Source organism: Falco biarmicus, chromosome 5 (assembly GCF_023638135.1).
Source record: "Falco biarmicus isolate bFalBia1 chromosome 5, bFalBia1.pri, whole genome shotgun sequence".
NCBI classification, from domain to species: Eukaryota; Metazoa; Chordata; class Aves; order Falconiformes; family Falconidae; genus Falco; species Falco biarmicus.
In genome coordinates, this window is record NC_079292.1 from 21082251 (window position 1) to 21102050 (window position 19800).

Below are 19800 nucleotides of genomic sequence, written 5' to 3' on the forward strand. Positions count from 1 at the left end.
GTTTAACGTGCCCGGCCCTGGCTCACATGCTGGTGTGTCAGATGTTGTTTCTCTGGCAGCACCATCAGTGCCAGCAGCCGGCTGGTAAATGGCTCCTTTACCTGGGCAGGGGAGGTGGAAGGGATGGCCGGCCGATAGCAGGGGGGTTGGGCAGGGGGAGGGTGGGGGTCTGTGGGGAGCCCCCGGGCTGAATGACTCTGACCCCGTGTCTGTCTGCCTTGCCTAGGTGAACGTGACAGTGGACTACATCCGACCGGCCAGCAGCGCCACTGAGACTGTGCCTGCCTTCTCCGAGCGCACATGTGCCACCGTCTCCATCGGAGGAATGTAAGTGCAGCCCTGGGGAACCAGGCACGGCACTTGCCGGGGCTTCGTGGGGCTCTGTCGCGCACTGTGGGGACACTGGGGATGGAGGGTGGCTCATCCTCGCTGCAGGGCTGTGCGGTGCCAGTGGCCAGGAGCCTGCTGCCTGTGGCCCTGCAGGCCTGCACCCCCTGCACTTGCCGCCCCCAGCTGGGGTATGCTGGGCTGGAGGACCCCCCACCACGAGCCAGCCATGTGGCCAGTGTGTTGCTTTAGAGAACCATCTCTCTCTGCTCTATGTCCCCGGGATGCCTGTCCTTTCCCAAGGGATGTCACCTCCTTGTGATGTGGTGCAGTGGTGTGGGCTCTTCTGGAGCAGCCCCTCACCAGCCCTGCCCACAGTTTCAGTGCCTGGGGCACGTTTGGTGGCTTTCCTCTGGGACACAGGGGTGCCAGACTACTCCGGCATAGATGTAGAGAGGTTGTGCTTGCAAGGCATGTGTCCAATGGCAGCAGCTCCGGGAGCTGTGCAGGGATGATTTGTCATAGGCCCTTTGGTTTCTTTCTTTTTTTTTTTTTTTTCCCCGTAGCAGCTATTTTGGAAAGCAACCAAAGTGCTGCAGTGCTGCGCTTTTCTTCCCCTTAATCCAAGGTCTGGGAAAGCTGCGGAGCATCACGCTGCACAGGGGGAATGTGGCTTCAATGTGGCCTGGGAAGCCAGAAAGCTCCCTGTCACCCTGCTCCAGTGTAATTAAGGCACTCGTGAAGTGACCTTCGGTGATGCTTATCTCACGAGTGGATTTAATTTCCACTCCAGTGGAAAAGGAGATCCAGCCTTGCCCGTGCCGGTGCTAGATCTCTGCTAGGATCCGCGCTTGCTGCCAGACCATGCCAGGCTGCTGCTCCCAGGATGAAAACCACGACAGCAGGAGTCTAAAGGGCTTTCCTGGACAGAGATGCTGGGCATGGTGGAGCCCAGTGGAGCAGCCCTGCTCTCCTGCGCTGCCTGCACTAGCTTTAAACCCACCTGGTTTATTCAGTGGGGCTTTAACCGCACCCCTGAGGAGCCAACTCTCCAGCCAAGGATGTCTCTCTAGGTTTTTGGAAGGGACAGCTGTGTCTTTGGGACTGTTTGAAGGAAGATGAGGTCTTGGGGCACTGGTGATGAACGAGGAGGGGAGCGTGTGGTGCAAAACCCCTCGGTCTCTCCCCCTGCCCGGTGGCTTCAGGGCTGCCAGCCCTGGGATGCTTCCAGCAGTGCTTATGCCGTGCCCAGCACGGTAGAGGGGCAGGATTTCCCATCTCAGGAGCGTCTCGCCAAGCACTGCCTCCTGCTCTTAGTGTCTCCAGCTGCAAATTGCTTTCAAATAGCTCCTGAGTCGCATCCCTGTTTTGGGAGGAAACCTGATGTGAATTTGCAGGGCCACTGCTCACGTTGACTTCATTGCCATAATCAGGCATCAGTGGAGTGAGCCAAGCGAGTGCTGTGAGCTCTCACCGAGGTCTCTGTGGTGTGCCAGCCCCCCGGGCATGGCACAGGGCAGCCCCCTTGCTCCCGTCTGCCCCTGGCCCTGCCGTGGCAGTGCAGTTGGGTGCTGGGCACGGGGTCCCTTGGCTGCTGCAGCCCCTCACGAAAGCGTGGGCGTAACAGAGCAGGGTCTGTGCCGTCCAGCCCACACCGCACTGGGGACAGAGCAGGGAAGAAAGCCTGGCTTGTCCGCCTGCATCTGGACTGGGCTGAGCCTGCTTGGCAGGCTGAGCACGCCGGCAACTCGCCGGGGCGGGCAGCCTGGGCAGGGTGCTAACCCCTGCCTGGCTTTTGGAGCATTCAGGCCCCTGGTTTCTGCCTAGCTCTCGTTGCTCTTGGTGCAGGCAGCTGGCTGCCCTGCAGCCCCCTGCCCGTGCTGCCAGCAGGGCAGGCTGAAGGGGGGCTGGGCCAGCCATCAGCTGCACGCCCGGGGTGGCACCTCGCCCTCCCCAGCATGGCAGGGGGGTGATGTCCACCTCTGGCGGTGGGCAGGGGACTGTTCCCCACCCAGAGCATCTGCTTTCCTCAGGGTGCTGGGCCCCTGCCTGGCATGCAGGCAGCCCCTGCTTCTAGCTCCAAACACCGTGAACTTGAACAGGAGCACAAACCTAGCTTCACCTGCCCACATCCCTGCCCGTATCCCTGCTTGATCCCTGGCTGCGGTGCCTGACTTGGAGTCTCCCGCAGAGGAGCTTCAAGCTGGCAGCGCCAGCCGCCTTCGCAGGCTCCATTGTGCTTCTCCTTTCCAGCTCCCTGACAGTTTTAGCTGGATCTGAGTGCCAGTGCTGCTGCCTGGCCAGGCTCTGCCCAGTGCCTGCATGCCGCAGCCCTCCCCATCCCACTCCACCGGCACCTGGTGTGCCGTGTGCCTTGTCAGTGTTTACTGCTGCTGCTGGTGCTGCTGCTCCTCCTGGCTGGTGCTTTCCTGCTGAGCACAGGTAAGGCCAGAGGTTCGTGCTCAGCTGCCATAGCAAAGCCGTGCTGACATGGAAGACAGGGCAAAGGGGCCATGGCCGGCAGAGAAGGCAGCTGCCAGAACGTGAGGGGCCACACTGGCACCTCCTGTGCTGGTCTGCGCTCACAGGGATGGCTCATCCCACTACGGGTGCTGTTGGGAGGGTGCCTGTGCGCCCCAGGTGTGATTAATGCAGAGGCACCCTCAGGTGCCTGAGGGACTGGGGGATGATGGGGCAGGTCTGCTGCAACCTGAGGTGCATGTGAAGGCTCTGGATTCACACCAGTCTTTGGTCTTTGGGAAGCCTGTGACTTCTCACAGCATCCCACAGCATCCCAGAATATCCCAGAGCATCCCACAGCCTTCTATGGCACCCCACAGCATCCTGAAATGCCCTGCAGCATCCCGCAGCATCCATGACATCCAGCAGCATCCCACAGTGTCCCACAGCATCTCAGGGCACCCGGCTGCATCCTGTGGCTCGGGGACAGCGGGCACAGCGGGTGCTGCCTGTGGGTCAGGGTAGGAGCCCCGGAGTGCCTTGCTAGGGGGCTCAGTTCCCCCAGGGAACACACTGGGATGCAGGAAGGGGATGCTGTCCCCAAACCACCAACGAGGCTGTAACCGGGGAGCAGGGGCTGCCAGCTGTGCAGGCGCCCCACAATCGGCTCCCTGTCCCCACAGCCCTTCCCCCAGGGGACTCAGAGGCTGCCATGATGCAAATTGCACAAATTCTTGGAAGAAAAAGCAAAAAATCATTAAAAACAAATGTAAGGAAAGCCCTGAGCTGTAAATCCATGCGAGTGCAAGGGGATACTTGCCCTGCAGGCAGCAGGACTGGGCTAATTTGGCACAAACAGTTTTGGTGGTGCTGCCTCTGAGCATGGCTGGGGGAGCTTGCATGGGGATGCTTTTGGCACTGCCAGTCTGTGCTAGGCAGCGAGAACTGGAGAGGTTTCGGTGGGTGAAAATGCCGATCAAAAACTTTCTTTTTGGATTTTCGGGTGGGGGAAGCTGTGAAATGAGTTGTGGGGGGGGGGTGGGGGGAAGCTTGCAAATAGCCATTTTTTACTCTTCCGTTCTTTAAGTGGCAAAAAATGTACTTCATGGCCTAATAAGATTTTTTTCCACAGCAAAGAGCTTTTCATCTGTGTTTTCATATTCCCATTCTTTAATCTGGGCTTAACTGGGGGATGCATCTTCCCTCTGTGCAGCAGCTCCAGCTCCTCTCCCCTGATGCTTTTATTTGAAGTGGGGCAGGGGGGCTGTGGTTGCCCCCCCCGTCCCCTGTGCAGGGGCTGCAGGGAGGAGAGCAGGGAGCAGGGCTGGAGCATGATATTTAATTCACGTCAGGAAATGTCTTCTTTAAGCTGTTATTCCTGCTCCCCTCTTCTTGTCCTCCTTCTAGCAGCAGGAGGGGGCTTGGTTCGGCTGCAGTGCACCCATCATGGTGCTTCCGTCATGCTTTTCTGGGTGTCCAGCACCCAGTTGAGTGCCAGGATCAGCCCCCATAAGCAGTGCTGGGATTTCTGAGCCTTAAAAGCTCTAAACCTGGAAAGAATTTGGGATCCTCCCAGGATCTGCAGCCTCGGGGGGTGGGTTTTGCAATCAGAAGCAGCAGGATTTCGTGGCCGGGGTTGTTAGCAATGCTGGGATGCTGGCTCAGCTCTGCAAGTTCCAGCAGCTGCTCGCAGAGCATCCAGCCTCTCCAGTGGCCCAGGGAGGGTGACAAGGGGCCACTTTTTCACTCCCCTTTCCACGAATGATATAGGAGTATCCAAGGAAGCTGCTCAGAGTTGGGATCAAAGCATAGGAGGGTGGTTTCAGCAGGGGTGTGTGGTTCAATGCAATGCATGGCACTGCTTCCCCTGGCTGGGTGCTGGGGTTCAGGGGCTGCTGGGAGCTGGAGGCAGCTTGCCCAAAGTGGCCAGCAGCATGGGCTTCTCCTGCTCCATGCCTCTGCTGGGAGCAGGGCCCTGGGCAAGCTGCTCCGACCCACTCCACCTTCTCCACTATCCTGGTGCTCAGAGGCTTTGCAGCATCATGGCCATGCAGGTCCCCCAGCCATGGGTGAAAGGTCTGGGTGCTTGCAGGGGCAGGCAGGGAGCTGCTCACATGAGGATGCACAGGGACAGCCACCTGCCTCAGGGTGCAGGATGGGGTCCTGCTGCAGGATGGGCACCCACTGCAGGGTGAAGGGTGGGCATCCACTGCAGCCACCTGAGGAGCATGACCTGAGCCCTTGAGAGCATTTTGTGCAGGATCCAGGCGTGGAGGCGATGGTCTGAGCTGGGGGGATACTAGGCACTGTAGATGTTTCCCTGCCTGGTGCAGCCCTAGCGCTTTTCACTGTACAGTGGATGGTGCTCAGCTCACCAAAGCCCAAGGCACTCTGCTTTGGATGTCCAAGCATTTCCAAGATGTGCATTTCCATACGCTCGCTCCCATCTCTCTGAGCCCCCTAAGAGCACTCAGATGCCTCTGCAGGGCCAGACTCTGCCCTTTCTCCAGGCCAGGGTCATGAAGGCTGCCTGCCGAGGGGCTGCAGCATTCCTTGCCCGTGCAGGGTCAGGATCATGTGAGCACCGTGAAGAAGAGGCAGGATGGAGGGCTGGTTGCAGCCGTGGGGGTGGGCAAGGGGTTGCTCTTCCTCCCTGTGTGCCTCTCCTCACCCAAAAAGCCGTGTGATGATGCTGACTTTCTGCAAAGTGCTCCTGGGCACTGCTGTGGAGCTTGGGAAAGGACCCAGCCAAGCAATGGAGCCAGGACTGGGTGTCCGGGAGGTAAACGCCTTTGCAAAACAGAGGGGTCAGGTTAGGGGACCACTGGTGCTGTGTGATGCCAGTGGCCACACTGCCAGCTCCACACTGTCCCCAGGGTGGGCTGGCAGCCAAAAGCATGCTTTCCCCTCCACAGAGAAACCCAGCCTGGCTTTTCAGGGCGAGGGGCAGCTGCAAGCTGGGGGTGGTTCGTTGCCAGCCATGCCAGGGGAGCCGATGGCGTGGTGCGGGGGTTTGAACCCCACCGGGGTCCCGCGGGGCCGGAGCTGTGACCGCCTGCCAGCACTTTGCTGTTTGCAGCGGAGCCATGTGCGCAGCAAGCTACCTGCGTGGGCCGCGGTGCCAGGGTAAAGCTGGGCTGGCGCCCAGGAGCTGTGTAGGTTTTTGCAGCCTGAGCCCCTGGAAAAGGACCAGATTTCGCTGCTGCTTTGCAAGCTGCTCCCTCCTACAGGGAGGAGGTGTCTGCCGCCAGCCTGGTCCCTGGGAGTTCAGCCGTGAGGATGAGCTGTGTGAGGCTGCTGGTGGCTAGCGGACGGCTGGCAGGGCTCGGTGCCTGCCCTGATGCTGGCAGGGACCTGGCGGGGCAGGGAGGCTGCAAGCACCAGGACTTGGAGTTAAGTCACCTGCACCCCTAAACGGTGCAACCGTGTGCTGCCATCCCAGCTCCCGCAGCCTCGGTGCAATATGGTCAGTCCTGGGGAGGCAATTTCTCCCCGGTACTGTCGCTTCTGCAGGCCGTCACTCCGGTCGTGCAGGAGGCTGCTGGTCACTGCAGTGCATGGCAGGGGTTTGCTCCCAGTCACTCTCCTTGGGACTGAAGTGCCTTCTGCGGGCACCAGCACTGAGATGGCCTGAACCAGCTGGGTCTCCCGGTTGCTCTGTAGGGTGGAAGGATGTTGTGCTCAGCACCGCAAAGCACCATCCCGCAGTTCTGTTGCTGCAGAAGCTGACCTGGGTGGATGGGGCTGAGCACTGCCAGGTGGGAAGGGCTGTGGGGAGCTCCACGCCCTCCTTGGGGCTATCCGTTCTCCCCAAAGCACTGGTGGCTGTTGCAGGCTGCAGCTGGCTCCAGGCTGAGCCGTTCGCCTTTTCTGAGACCGGCCCTTTCCCCCTGCCTACAGCACAGCAGACCTAGCACTTTTCCAGCTCCTGCCTCAGCTGCATCCAGTCTGATTGTTGCATGTTTTCCCGGGGTGAGCTCCCCGGCCAGATCAGGGCAAGCCCCAGCCGTTTGGCTGCCGCTGAGTGCAGACCGAGGTGGTGGGAAGATCTCGCCGATGCTGCGTGGCTGCCAGGAAACTGCAGGCAACAGGCACCGATCGCGTGTTACACCCAGGGGAGGAGGAGATGCTCCCTCTCTTATCTTGCCAGTGTGTGCTGGAACTGAGCTGCTTTTGCATGCACCAGGGAGGAGCTGGCATCCTTCGAGGAGCCAGGCTCAGTGTGTCAGGGGGACGCGAGCGCCGTGCCAGCCTGCTCCCATGCCAGGAGAGGCTCGCTGAACACCCTGCGAGGGTTCAGAGAGGTGCAGAGCCACTGGTCCCTTACGATGGCTGGCCTGTGCTGAGGAGTGGGTGCAGTGGATGTGGGAGACCTCTGCAGCAGACGACCCCCAGAGTGCCATCGGTGCCTGCCCACTACCTGGCTGTCGCGGCCCGTTTTCTTCAGGATGGTGGGTTTGGTTAGAAATCGCACAGGTTTGCATAATGCTGCTTAAAAACCTCATCCTTGATTGATTTAGCCAAAATTCCCAAATAAAGTCCCATCAGCATCGCCCCAATACACTCCCATCCACCGCAGTGAGGAGGATGAGGCGTGGATGAAAGGGCAGAGCACAGCGGGCACAGCTCTCCCCGTTCAGAGGCTCAGCTAACCCACTCCAAAATTGGGATTCGTTTCCTTCTAATCAGTCTGTGATACATGACAGGCTCACTCAGCACTCTGGTTGCAGAGGTGGTTTAACATTAGATTTTTAATGATCCCTCCATTAATCCCAGTATTCTGGGTTTTAATACCTGCTGCCCTTTGACCATTGGAAATGATGAAAACTTTGATTTCATGCATATTGGATACTTCTGGAGTCTAGAGCCAGGAATAGCTGCTTATCCATGCTGAGCGGAGGGGATTAAAGTGCTGGGGGATGGGGTGGGGTGGGCATGGATGGCTGGGATGGGGAATGGGATGCAGCTGGGATGGGGTGTGGGATGTGGCTGGAATGCAGAGTGGGATGTGGCTGGAACAAGGAGAGGGATGTGGCTGGGATGGAAAGTGGGATGCAGCTGGGACAAGGCGCGGGATGTGGCTGGCATGGGGAGCAGGATACAGGGCTCCAGGCTGGGTGGATGCGTGGGGAGGGGGATGATGGCCCCTGGAGGGACAGGACATAAGCTCTGTCCTCCCCCATCCTCTTCTCCAGCAGGTGCACGTGAGAGCCCAAGTTATGCTGCACAGCGCAGCAGGCCACAGGGAGGGTGCCCTTGCCCCGGGGGTGGAGTGCAGGCGGCTTCTCTCCTCCCCATCACCCCACAAGGCAGAGCTCCCAAGTGCCTCTGACCCTGCTGGGCCCATCTGGGGTCTCGGGTTAAAGAGGGTGGAGGCAGGTCCTGGGGGTCTTTCTGGCATCCCCTGTGCCCTGATGGGGTTCCAGCCAGGCTGGCGGCAGGTTGTGCCCGCCTGGGACCTGCTGCAAGCACTGTGTCACGCTGGGTAGCTGATGTGCTCGCTCTGGGTTTTGGCATTCCTGCAGTGGAGGTGGCTTTTCCTTCCACTGGAGGAGCACAAACCTGGGCGAGAGCTGGACCTGGGCTGTGGGACCCACTGCCCAGGGGAAGGGAGGTCTGGCCACCCAGCATGGACAGTGCTGGGGCAGGCAGGGGCTACCTCCCCGAGTATCGAACCACACAGGGTTCGATAACCCTTCATTAGGCTAATTCTCCTTCACAGGTGACACAGGGGTCTGTGGTGGAGCAGAAGCATTTGTGGGGGGAAGGCTGGTACCTGGTGCTGGAGCGGCACAGCACCCCAGCACAACTGCTTGGGACAGGGAAACTGAGGCAGCCAGACACTGGCGTCCCCACAAGCTCTGCAGCCGCTCGGCACCTTCCGTTTGCTCTCAGTCCCTGTCAGCCATGGGAACATCATCTCTGAAACCTTAATGGGAGCTGGGCTGTGGTAGCGCGGGAGTGGAGTCTCAGTGGCCCCGCACTGTGGGTGCAGCCCCCGGGGGAGGTGATGCTGACACTGAGGAGGGGTCCCTGCACTGCGGCTGATGCTCAGGGCAGGCAGCAGCCAGGATCAGCACCTTTTTAGTCCAAATCGCTGTTTTCTGTCGCCTCTTGCAGAGCCTGCTGGCCACCAAAAAGCCAGGGGGAGTGTGGCCGCGCTCCCCGTGGGCAGCCCCAGCCCATCCTGGCTCCTTTAGGACCCAGCAACACAGTGGGAGCAAATGCTGGCAGTTTTGCCTGCCTTATAAAAAGCCATAACCATGATATTGCTGAATAAATGAAGCCATCAAACAGAGGTGGCAACAAGATTACAAGACTTCATGAGTGCTGGGGGCAGAATAAAATTGTCCGTTTAGCTAACACAGTTGTTTCCTGATGCTTTCCATGTTAAGTTTTAATCTCCTTCGCTCTTCCCAGATCCTGCCCCCCCGCCCCTCTTGCTCTCTTCCCTGGAACGGGGCTGGAGTGATGGATGGGGACAGAGCTGCCCAGCTGGTGCAGGGTACAGGCAGGCAGAGCTGGGTGTCCCCTTCTCTGGAGGCTGTAAACTGGGGGGCTGATGGAGACCCCCAGCCTGGATCCAACCAGGCTTTGCATGATTGTGGAAATCCCATCAGGGCTGGAGAGCCGCTGCCTGTTCCCAAGCCCCGGGTTGGGAACATGGGACATGAAGAGGTGTCCCAGGCTGTCTGCCTGTGCTTGGGTGGGATGTGACCATACGGGAAGGAGCCGTCCTGCCCAGGGCTGCTGACCATTGCTGGTCAGGGCTGGTCCCTGCACTGGGTCAGGCTGGGGATGTGTTGCAGATGTGCTGCCCTGGGGGTGCAGCAGCAGCTCCCCTACACGGAGATGGGATGGAGGGGGCATTTCTGGGCACAGCACCCGCAGCAGGGGTCATGTGGGCTGTTCTCCTCAGTGTGCTGATCACCAGCATCTCTGGCCTCAGGTTCACTTGGGTGTCCACCCTGGTGTGTGTTAGGCAAAAGTCTCATGGTGATGCGTGTCACTGCTCACCCAGTGAGTGATGCTGAGGGCTGTGGGACAGCGCAAAGAGACAGTGGCAAGCGGGGAGCATGGTTGAGACGGGCTGCCCAGTACATCCTGCAGCTCCTCACATCTGGGCTGCAGATGCCTGGGGGGCTGCAAACTCCATCCCGACTAAGCTCCCTCCAGCAGCATCCTCGGCTGCTCGTCCCAGCATGGGGGAGCCAGGGCATGGTGTCCTCACCAGCAGAGCCGGGCTGGCACCGAGCTGCTGGGGAGGTCTGGATCTGCCACCGGCCTTCAGCAGGCAGGACCCCAGCAGGCACCTCTTGCAGATTTGCACAGCTTTGGGGTGCTACTGCCTCTCACCTCTGAGTCACCCCCTTAGTGTCACAGGGGACCAGGGCTGGCATCCCCACAGCTTGTCCCTAACAGGGTCACCTCCTGCCCATTGCCATCAGGCTGTGACCCGCTGCTGCCGAGGCATGTGGGGACCCAGGGATGGAGCCTCACACATAGCTCAGCCCAGCCCCATTGACATTCCTTGTTGGGGCAGACCGCGGTGTTGGGGGGGCTTCTGGCATGCTGCGGGTGCCACCAGCCCTGCACTCACCTCCCCCCGGCACAGCCTCCTGTTCGTGCCCAAAATAGCTGTAGGTGCTTATTCCTGGTTGCTTGGCATTTCGAGCGCTACCACTGCAGCTGCCTCCTGCTGCAGCTTATTTCCTCGTTTACGAATCCTTATTTTTTTTCCCCCCTGCTCCGAGACAAGACCTATTTTCAGCTCCCGGTGATGGCTCTGCCCTTCCCCCTCTCCAGGGTAGGGTGTGCTCCCAGGGCTTGCGAATGGATCAGCCCCCCCCATATATATATACATACATATATATATATATATATATATGCTTTTTTTTTTACAGTAGTGAATTAGCGGTCCATGCCCTGCCTGTGTAATTGGAGGAGAATTACAGATGCGCTCAGTGAAGTAGAATTTATGAATTTGTTTAAAGCAGCAGAGTGTAATGGCAGCCAATTTACTGCACCGCCTCAGCACACGGTGCCCGTTGGCAGCCGTCCCCCAAGCCCAGCCAGTGCCGACCTCCCCTCTCCAGTGAGGGGATGGCAGGGATAAAAAAGCCATAGGAAGGGAAAATCAAGGAGGAGGTTCCCGCAGCCTGACCCCTCTGTTCTTGGGGGTGGTGCGGGCGTTTTGGGGTGCTGCCAAGAGATGCCCTGCCGTGGCAGCTTGGCTTCTGCATGCCCACACGGGGACCCCTCAGCCATGCCCGGAATTCCCTGTTAATTGTGAGATGTTGCTCTAAGCACCTTCCCTCGGCCAGCGGTATGAAATGGGGTGGGGGGGTCTCCTTGTCCACCTCCAGTTGGTTTGACCCCCTCTGGTGTCAGGGTCCGGTGCAGATGAGCCACTCTGCCCCGCCAGGCCCGCGCTGAACCCCCTGCTTTTCTCTCTTGCAGCAACATTGCCGAAGCGCTGGTGAGCAAGGGCCTGGCTACTGTCATCCGCTACCGGCAAGACGACGACCAAAGATCCTCACACTATGACGAGCTCTTAGCAGCAGAGGCTCGGTGAGTGCCATACCAGCGTGACACCACAGGGTGCCCGTGCTGCCTCTCAGGGTGTCTCAAAGGGAGGTGCAGAGCTGCACCACACCCCCCACCCCTTCCCATCCCTGCTGTGTCCCTGTCCATCCATCTGTCCCCGCTGCTTGGGCTGACCTCCCTGCCCCGCATCCCTCACAGCTGGGGCAAGCTTCCTTCCCCTCCACAGGCAGTCCTGGCTCTGTGAGATCTCCAGCTTCCCCGCCAGACCCACCCCCAGCAGCCAAAACCATCCCTGAGCCCATCTGTGTGTTCCTCCCCCCTCGCCCGATCTCCTCCATGCTGCTGGTGCGGCGCTGGTGCCGCAGACGGGCTCAGCTTCGGTGCTGGCAGAGGGCCAGGCGTGCCATGAGTCAGTGGGAAGCATCGGGCTGCTTGGCAGGTTCTCCATGTTAATGCCAGAGCTGCCGGTAGGCAGCTGAAGGCAGATAACATTTGCAAAACGCCTGGGAGGTTGTTTGGAGTCTCACGGCCCATTGCGTGCATCACATCGGGGTTCAAAGGGCCCCGCTGCACTCCTCGGGGCAGCAAGCCCAGCAGAATGCCGCCACAGCCTTCCTGCCCCGGCCTGTCTGCCAGAGTAGTAATTGCATTTAAACCCTGTGACGTCTGAGCCAATCCGAAGGACTTGAGACACATTCTGGCCTCCTGTAATTAGGTTGAGGTTATCACGGTGAGAAAAATGCATGTGGATGCTTCCCCACGCCGCGTCCTCGGTGGAGGCGGCAGAACCGCTGATGCAGGCAGGGGCGTGCTGCCTTCTCCACCAGCTGGGAGGAGCGGAAAGGGCTGCGTGTTCTGCCTGAGCGGGCAGCCTTGCCAGCTCTGCTGCCTGCGCCTCACGTGCGGGCCACATCGCACCCGAGCAGGTGACACTGGTGCCCACAGCCGGCCCGTGCTTGTACATCGCTGCGGTGGGTGCAAAGCACAAAATGTTGCCTTCCTCAGTCAGCACCCACCTTCCCGAGCTGCTGGCCTGGAACGCACAGCGTGGGTATGCCTGTCCCAGGTGTGCACAGCTGAGGTTGCATGGTCCAGGCATGTGTGATCCAGCTGTGCACAGTCCAGATTTGCATGGTCCAGGCATGCACGGTCCAGCTTTTCACAGTCCAGGTGTGCATGGTCCAGGTGTGCATGGTCAAGAATGCATAGTCAACATTACACGGTCCAGGTGTGCGTGGTCCAGGTGTGTGCATGGTCCAGCTGTTCACAGCCCAGGCACATGTGATCCAGCTGTGCACAGTCCAGGCATGTGTGATCCAGCTGTGCACAGTCCAGGCATGCATGGCCCAGGCACACATGATCCAGCTGTGCACAGTCCAGATTTGCATGCTCAAGGCATGCACGGTCCAGCTTTTCACAGTCCAGGTGTGCTTGGTCCAGGTGTGTGTGGTCAATGTTGCATGGTCCAGATGTGCATGGTCCAAGTGTGCATGGTACAGGTGTGTGTGATCCAGCTTTGCATGGTCCAGCTGTTCATGGCCCAGGCATGTTTTATCCAGCTGTGCACAGTCCAGGGTGCATGGCCCAGGTACATGTGATCCAACTGTGTACAACCCAGACACACACAGTCCAGGTGTGCATGGTCAAGGTTGCACAGTCCACTTGTGCACAATCCAGGCATGCACAGTCCAAGTGTGCATGGTTCAGGTGTGTGTGATCCAGCTTTGCACAGTGCAGGCGTGCACAATCCAGGTGTGTGTAGTTCAGGAGTGCACGGTCCAGCTGTGCACAGTTCTGATGTGCATGGCCCAGGCACGTGTGATCCAGGTGTGCATGATTCAGATGTGCACAGCCCAGGCATGCACAGTCCAGCTCCCTGCAGGAGATGATCACATCATCCAACCCCATTTGCAGCCCAGTGCCACCTGCACCAGAGCTGGGTCCCTGCCCCACACCTCCGCACGGACAGCTGTGCCCGAGCCTTGCAGCCCTGTGGGGAGAAGCCCAACAGCAAGTCTGGTGCTGGCTGCAGCCCGTGTGTCCCCTGTCCTTGTCCCTCAGCCCATCCTCCCTTATGGCTGCATGAGGAAGGGACCTGCCACTGCTGCTGTGCCCCCGTGGGTGCTGGCCTTGCTCCGGCTGCACCGGAGGCAGCTGCATGGCTGGACCCAGTGGGACGGTGGGATTTCAGCTCATCCTTGGCAGCAGCTGATGGTGCTGTGCCGACAGCAGGGGAGAGCAGCTTTGAGGGGGTTGCGGCGTGGTTTCTGCCAGCCCGCTGTGCAAGACTGTGCTCAGTTTTACTGCAAGCCTCTCGCTTGTGAGGGGGAAGGTTGATAAATGGGCTCTTGCACTTCCTCTCCCCCTCCAGCCCCGTGCAGTGTTGGATTGGTGGTCGGCAGATTGCTTGGGGCCCCATTGCTGAGCGACAGGGATGTGCCTTTTAGAAAGTGGATGTGCCTGGCATTAAATCAGTATGTCGGAGCACTCCGGCATGGGTGATCCTCCAGCTGGATAGCTGGGGTTGGATGCGGCACATGGAGCCTGCAGCCACACTCCAGATGGGAGGGGTTCAAATTGGGATGCCTGGAATGTGGGGATGCTCCTGCTCGCTCCTGGGTGTGGGGCTGCAGGTCAGGGGTGGTGCTGGTGGCGGAGGTGGCTTGTCCATGCCATTAGCCATGGCACACCCCAGGTCGGTGATTGTGCCGGTGTGGGGTTGGCGGCTGCCTCCCACTGGGCAGAAGAGCTGGTGGCTCTGGGAGCAGAGACAAGCTCTGGAGGGGAACGGGAGATCTGGGGCAAGATCAGCGTGCAGGGTCTGGAGCTCGGTGGAGGGGGCTTGGAGAAGTTTGGGTGATTGCTGCTTGGGGTTTGTAAAACACCTTTAACCTTCCCAGCTCTTTACTGAAAACTGGAGCCAGATCTTGGCTTAAGCTGCAGGTGCCTGCTGCATGGGGTGTTTTAGAAAGGAGGTCATTAGTTTTCCCATCCCACCACATTTTCCTGGAGCGGGTGTGTGCCCTCCCTGCATCCCCCAGCCTTGCTTTCCAGCAAGGGGCTGCTCCAGCACCACACGCTGATACCGTGCCAGTCTGCTGCAGCCCTGGGCTCTGTCAGTGTACCTGCCTGCCCCAGCCTTGCAGGGCAAGGTGCCTTTTCATAGTCCCCCGTGGCAAACCCTGTGGCAGGGAGGGGAAGCTCTGGAGCTGGCAGGGGTGACTATGGGGATGTGGGGCTCATGCATGGGGTGGCCTCATCCTGGGGGGGGACCGTCACACTGCCCACGTTCCTGCACCAACGTGGCACAAGGGTGAGCATCCCTGGCTGCCCTTGCAGTGGCTGCCAGCCTGCCAGGTGTTACAGCACTTGTTTAACATTGTCTTTCTTCTTAACCTGGGGAAAGAGCTGTTTTCCTGAAAAAAAAAAAGCGCTATTTCTGGCCGAGCCACTTATCCCTGGGTGCAGTGCTGAGTGGGGAGGGACGTCTCAAAGGAGGGCAAGGGAGAAAGAAGAAATCCTTTTGCTGATTTAACAGGTTGGCTTCTTCCAGACAGCTCCTCAAATGATCCAGCTCAGCAAATTGATTGCTGTACAAAGCCTTAGTAGGGGCTTTGAATTTTTCCCCTTGTATTTTTATTGTCATCATGGTCCACTCTGAACAAATTCATGCCTCTTGCCTGGGAGCAGCTGTTAGGTAGGCTTCAAAAATGAGGAGCTTTCATTTCCAGCCTGCTGCAGGAGCCCGAGCACTGGCAGCCTGGGCTGTACCCATGGGGAAGGGGTGAATCTGGGGGACTGAGGGGTGCAGCAGCTTGTTGTTTGAATTACATGAGCATCTTGTAGCATGGGGATGAAAGGTGGTGAAAGGAGGATGAACTTCTGGCTGCCCTCCCATTGCAGAGGGATGTCCTGCCGTGCTTGGGGATGGAGGACCAGTGCTGATAAAGCAGGGCTGGCTTTGCTGGGAAAGTCTCCAGCTCCAGGCATCCTTTGGGATGAGCTGAAGTCTCCACCTGGCCTGGCTGGGGGCACTGGCAAGCCTGAGCAGCATCCTCCAGGAGGTGTGGGGCAGGGACCTGGTTTCTAGCCCCACTTGGGCTGCTAGATTTGCCACCCTGCTGCTGAGGGGCTAAAAAAAGCCCCAACCTAAAAAGCACCGAGCAGTGAGCTCACAAACAGCCTTAGGAGTTTGCCCCGGTGGTGGCAGGCATGCTCACCCTCGGCGCGGCACAGGCAGGGCGGCAGCAGCTCCCCCACCGGCTTCTGCTCTGAGCTGCTAACACCTGGAAAATAAGCTTGGCCTTTGGAAGCTGGAAAAGGACAAATCTGTCAGGGGAAGGAGCTCTAATGAATGTGTGCTGCCCTTTCACCTGCCACTGCCAGCCCTGCCCACGCAGGCAGCTCAGCTGAGGGCAGTGCTGCTCTGTTCCCTCCCGCACCCGGCAATAAGCCAGCCCAGCCGTGAACTGCATGAAAGCCAAATAAATCTGCTGCCAGGTCACTGGTGCGGCTGCCCTTGCCATCCACCCACCAAGGCGATGAGCCCGGCACCGGGGAACCACGCACCCCAGTTCTCCCCGTGCTGCTTGGCTGCAGGTGTGCCCTGGGCGCTGGGGGGAGAGGACCAGCAGCGCTGCAGTCCCAGGGCTCTGCCGGAGAACCATGTCACCCATGCCCTCCACAGCCAGCTCCAGAGGTTGCTCCCATCCCGGTGCTGTACCCCCCTTCCCAGGCACAGCCGGCCCAGCAGCCGACAGCCAAGCTGGCTCGGCACCCGCTGCAGAACTGGGTCCAGGTCTGGGGCACCCGCTCGTTTTTCAGCCACGAAGTGCCTTCCCTGTGTGGTGTTGCTTCATTCACACCTATCATCTCTATATTATTTTAACCTACAAGGAATTTATTTCCGTTACAGTTGGAGCATTCACTGTGTATTTTGCATTTAAAATGCTTCATGTGATTAAGCACTGAAAGAAACAGAAAATTTTGCATCATGCTGGGGCACTCACCTTCTTGTTGATCCCTCCCTTTGTGCGGGGAACAAAGCAATTTAATTTGGTAACGGGGACGAGTGGGCCCTCTGATCAAGTATGTGATGAGCTCAGGTGAGCTGTTGAATGCCAGTAATTGGGATTAGCAGGCTAACGAGCTGGCTGGTCTCTCCCTGGGTGGGCACGGGGGGCAATGCCAGCCCTTCCAGCTGCCGCAGCAGGCTGATGGCTTATGCCACCTTTCTTTTGCAGGGCTATCAAGAACGGCAAAGGGCTGCACAGCAAGAAGGAGGTGCCAATTCACCGGGTGGCTGACATCTCTGGGGTAAGGACCTGCCAGTGCGGGGAGCAGCTGTGCTGGCCGGGAGAGGTTGTTTGCTGGGATGGGGGTGCATGCAGCAGAGCTGGAGAGGTGCTGTGTGCCGGCGCTTCTGCACGACCCGTGGTCCTGTTCGTTGCATGTGGGATGTGCAGGAATTCTGTAGGCAACGACACCTGCCTGCCAGCTCTGCTGGGGTGTGCCAGAGGAGATGGGGCACCCAGCTGAGTGTAGGGCAGCCTGTCCTTCTCTGCTGGGGCTGGTGGCCCTCCAAGGGCCACTGCAGAAACTGCTTGTCACCCCCAATGCACCCTGAAAGAGTAAAATGAGATCTCTCCTGGGGGTTTCTCTTCTCCGGGAGACAGTGAGGAGGTCTCACCATGTCCCTCATGCTGGCTTCACCCCAAACATCAGGGATGAAGGGGACCCCACAGTGCTGCAGAGTTTCGCTGTGCAGTGCTCCTGTGGCCATGCTGGATATGTTCATAAACCAGCAGAGAGGGGCTGTGTCCATGCCCCTGGGTTTGATACCCTGGCTCTTGAGAAGGTCCTTCGTGTCCTTGGGGGGATGGAGCTCTGTCCTGGGCACCCCAATCCCTCGCTGTCCTGAGCACCCCAATTCCTGCCTGTACAAGCCTCCTGCCCTGCTTTTAATTGCTGGGGTCTGCAGCAGTGTCTGCTGCTCATACGAGCTGGAGGTTTCTTGTCCTTCTGGGATCTCCACTTGATAGGGCACAGGGAAGGATGCTGCCTGTGCCAGCACCTACTCCTGGGGACGCCCCCATGGCAGAGCTGCTGGCTCCTCAGGGCTCATGCTGGTGCAATTGCCCGTGAAGACTGAGACAAACTGGTGGTAGTGGGATGCAGGGACATCCCTGCTCCAAGCCCCCCAGCCCCACTCCCAGCAGAGTTCTTGCACCGGGGCTGTGCTGCCACCAGGATCATTAAGAGGCCCCGTAACTCAATCAGGGCAGCCAGCAAAAGGGTTGGAGCCGGACAGGAGAAGGGCCCCCGCAAACAAAATTAGGCTAATACATCACGGCTTTTATGAAGATTTGTTAATCTTTTTTAATCTTTAATAGTTTTCTGTAAATTGATCCAGGCCTTAGTTAGCCACGTGTCAGCAGTTGTGCAGTGTGATGGATTTGGGTGCATGCCGGGCTGGCAGTGGGTGCTTTACCACTGCCGAAATAATTCAATGCAAATCAGTACCGGTGCGATCCTCCAGCTGCCTGGGCATGCACTGGGATCGGTGAGCGCCCGTGCCCCAGGACCTATGGCGTTCAGGATGGCAAGACAGTGTGCACCGCGATTCCCATGGCTCTGCTGTCCCTCCTGGCTGTCGATCCTGGCTCTCTGGCAGCATTCCGTGGAGAAACAGCATTGGGAAAACATGGGCTTCTGGGCTGTTTCACCTTCCAGGTCATGGTAACAGGATGGTCACAGGACCCTCAGTGACACCCATGCCTTGGTCCCCAACCCTGACCCATGCTGTTGCATCCCATGGGGTGGCTTCAGTGCATCCCTCGCCTGTGGATCTCAGCTTGTGCTGTCCACTGTTGTGACACCATCCCTGTGTCCTTGTCCCTGGGCCATCATCTCTGTCCCCACCCGGTCCAGCTGCCAATCTCCGGCTCTGCCTTACCCTGCTCCCCATTCCTAAGCATCCTGGCTGGCTTAGTGACCAGGATGCGAAAGTCAGGGTATTAGCTCAAACACAGGATTCAGCCTGGTTTTCCCAGCTCTGGTGCAGCCTCCTGTCCTCCAGCCCCAGCTCATGCCGGAAAATGTCTCTTTCCCATGGTTTGGCCATCCAACAGCTGTGTCCAGGGCATCCCAGGAGCATCCTGCTCCTCTCCAACACCTCAGGTCCTCCCCAGTCCCATTGCCACTCTGCCCACAGGCGTTCCCTGCCGGTAGGGAGCTGCAGAGGGAAGCAGCCTCCCTCCTCATGGACCTGGGATGCTGCAGGCTTGTTAAGAAGAAAAATCGGCCCCAAAAAATAGAGAAAAAGCAAAGAGCCGTACAAATCCATGCCAGCTCACTTCTCGCATTAGCGTGCACTCTGGCACGGGAGTGCAGGCAAGCGCGTGGCAGCCCGGCCGCCGGAAAGCCTCCTGTCCTTGGGAAAAGTCCTTGAATAATTTTGCATAATTGGCAGAGCTTCACATAAAAGTGGAGTTAGGATGGTATTTTTTTCCTCACTGTATTTATGCATAATTTTCCTTCAATTCGCAGCTAATTAAACACTGGAAATGTTGAAATAATAGTAACAGGGGTGATACTACCTGGGTGGGAGGTGCAGGCAGGGAGCAGAGCAGGCAGAGCTGGCAGCACCCTGGTGGGATGCCCTGGTCCATCGTGAAGAAGTGAGGCCCAAAAAGGCACAGGATGGAGCTGCTGGGGGGGAGTTTCACCCGCCAAGGGGGATGGGTGAAGTAGAGTGGGTGGGTTGTGCCCAGGAGGTGCCTCTTTTGTGCCCGGGAGGTGCCTCTTTCTCCCCAGGGACAGTGAAAGGAGCCTGAGCTGCCAGCTCGGTGGCAGGGAACAAATCCTGCCTAGCCCTGGGCAGTGCTTAAGGTAGGAGCCAAGGCTCAGCACAGCTGGGGTGGGGAGGGGGAGATGCCAGCATGGCAGAGATCCCCTGCTTCTCTTCCCCATCTGAATTTATCCAGTGATGCCTCCCAGATCCAAGAGCCTCTGTCACCATGTTCCTGTGCAGGCACATCTGATGACAACACCTCAACAAGATATGCCGGGTGGGCTGGGAGCATCCCGAGCGAGACCCGCTCCTGCACACATGCACTGTAGAGCTTGTGCTCTGCTGCGCTCCCAGTGCCCTGGCCCCTCCGGAGGCTGCCGGGCCAGCTCCTGCAGCAGGATTGGTGTGGGTTAGTGCTGGAGTGGTTGGGACTTTGCTGTCCTATGTTGAGCTGGAGGAACATGGGGTCACCGGCCCTGAAGAGCAGATCCAGGGGAAGCAGGTCTGGGAGCTTCTCATCTCCATCCTCTCCAAACTGCAGTGCCCATGTCCGGCTGTCCCTGAGGTGCCCACCGGGTCCCTGGTGGAGCTGGGGACAGCAGCAGAGGATGCTCGGCTCATTCCTCCCACTGCAGAGCCCTGGAGCAGGAGCTGGCCCCAGCGGTGAAGGACAT

At 58.8% G+C, this 19800-nt stretch overlaps 1 protein-coding gene across 1 annotated transcript in view; it reads left to right on the plus strand.

The window, feature by feature from the left end:
* The window catches only part of SND1 (staphylococcal nuclease and tudor domain containing 1), a 128850-nt gene that overhangs the window by 62141 nt on the left and 46909 nt on the right, over positions 1 to 19800 (plus strand). The window contains exons 12-14 of the mRNA XM_056340290.1: positions 227 to 327; positions 11248 to 11358; positions 16578 to 16650. Coding sequence (XP_056196265.1) covers positions 227 to 327; positions 11248 to 11358; positions 16578 to 16650 — 285 coding nt within the window. The remainder of the gene's footprint in view (positions 1 to 226; positions 328 to 11247; positions 11359 to 16577; positions 16651 to 19800) is intronic.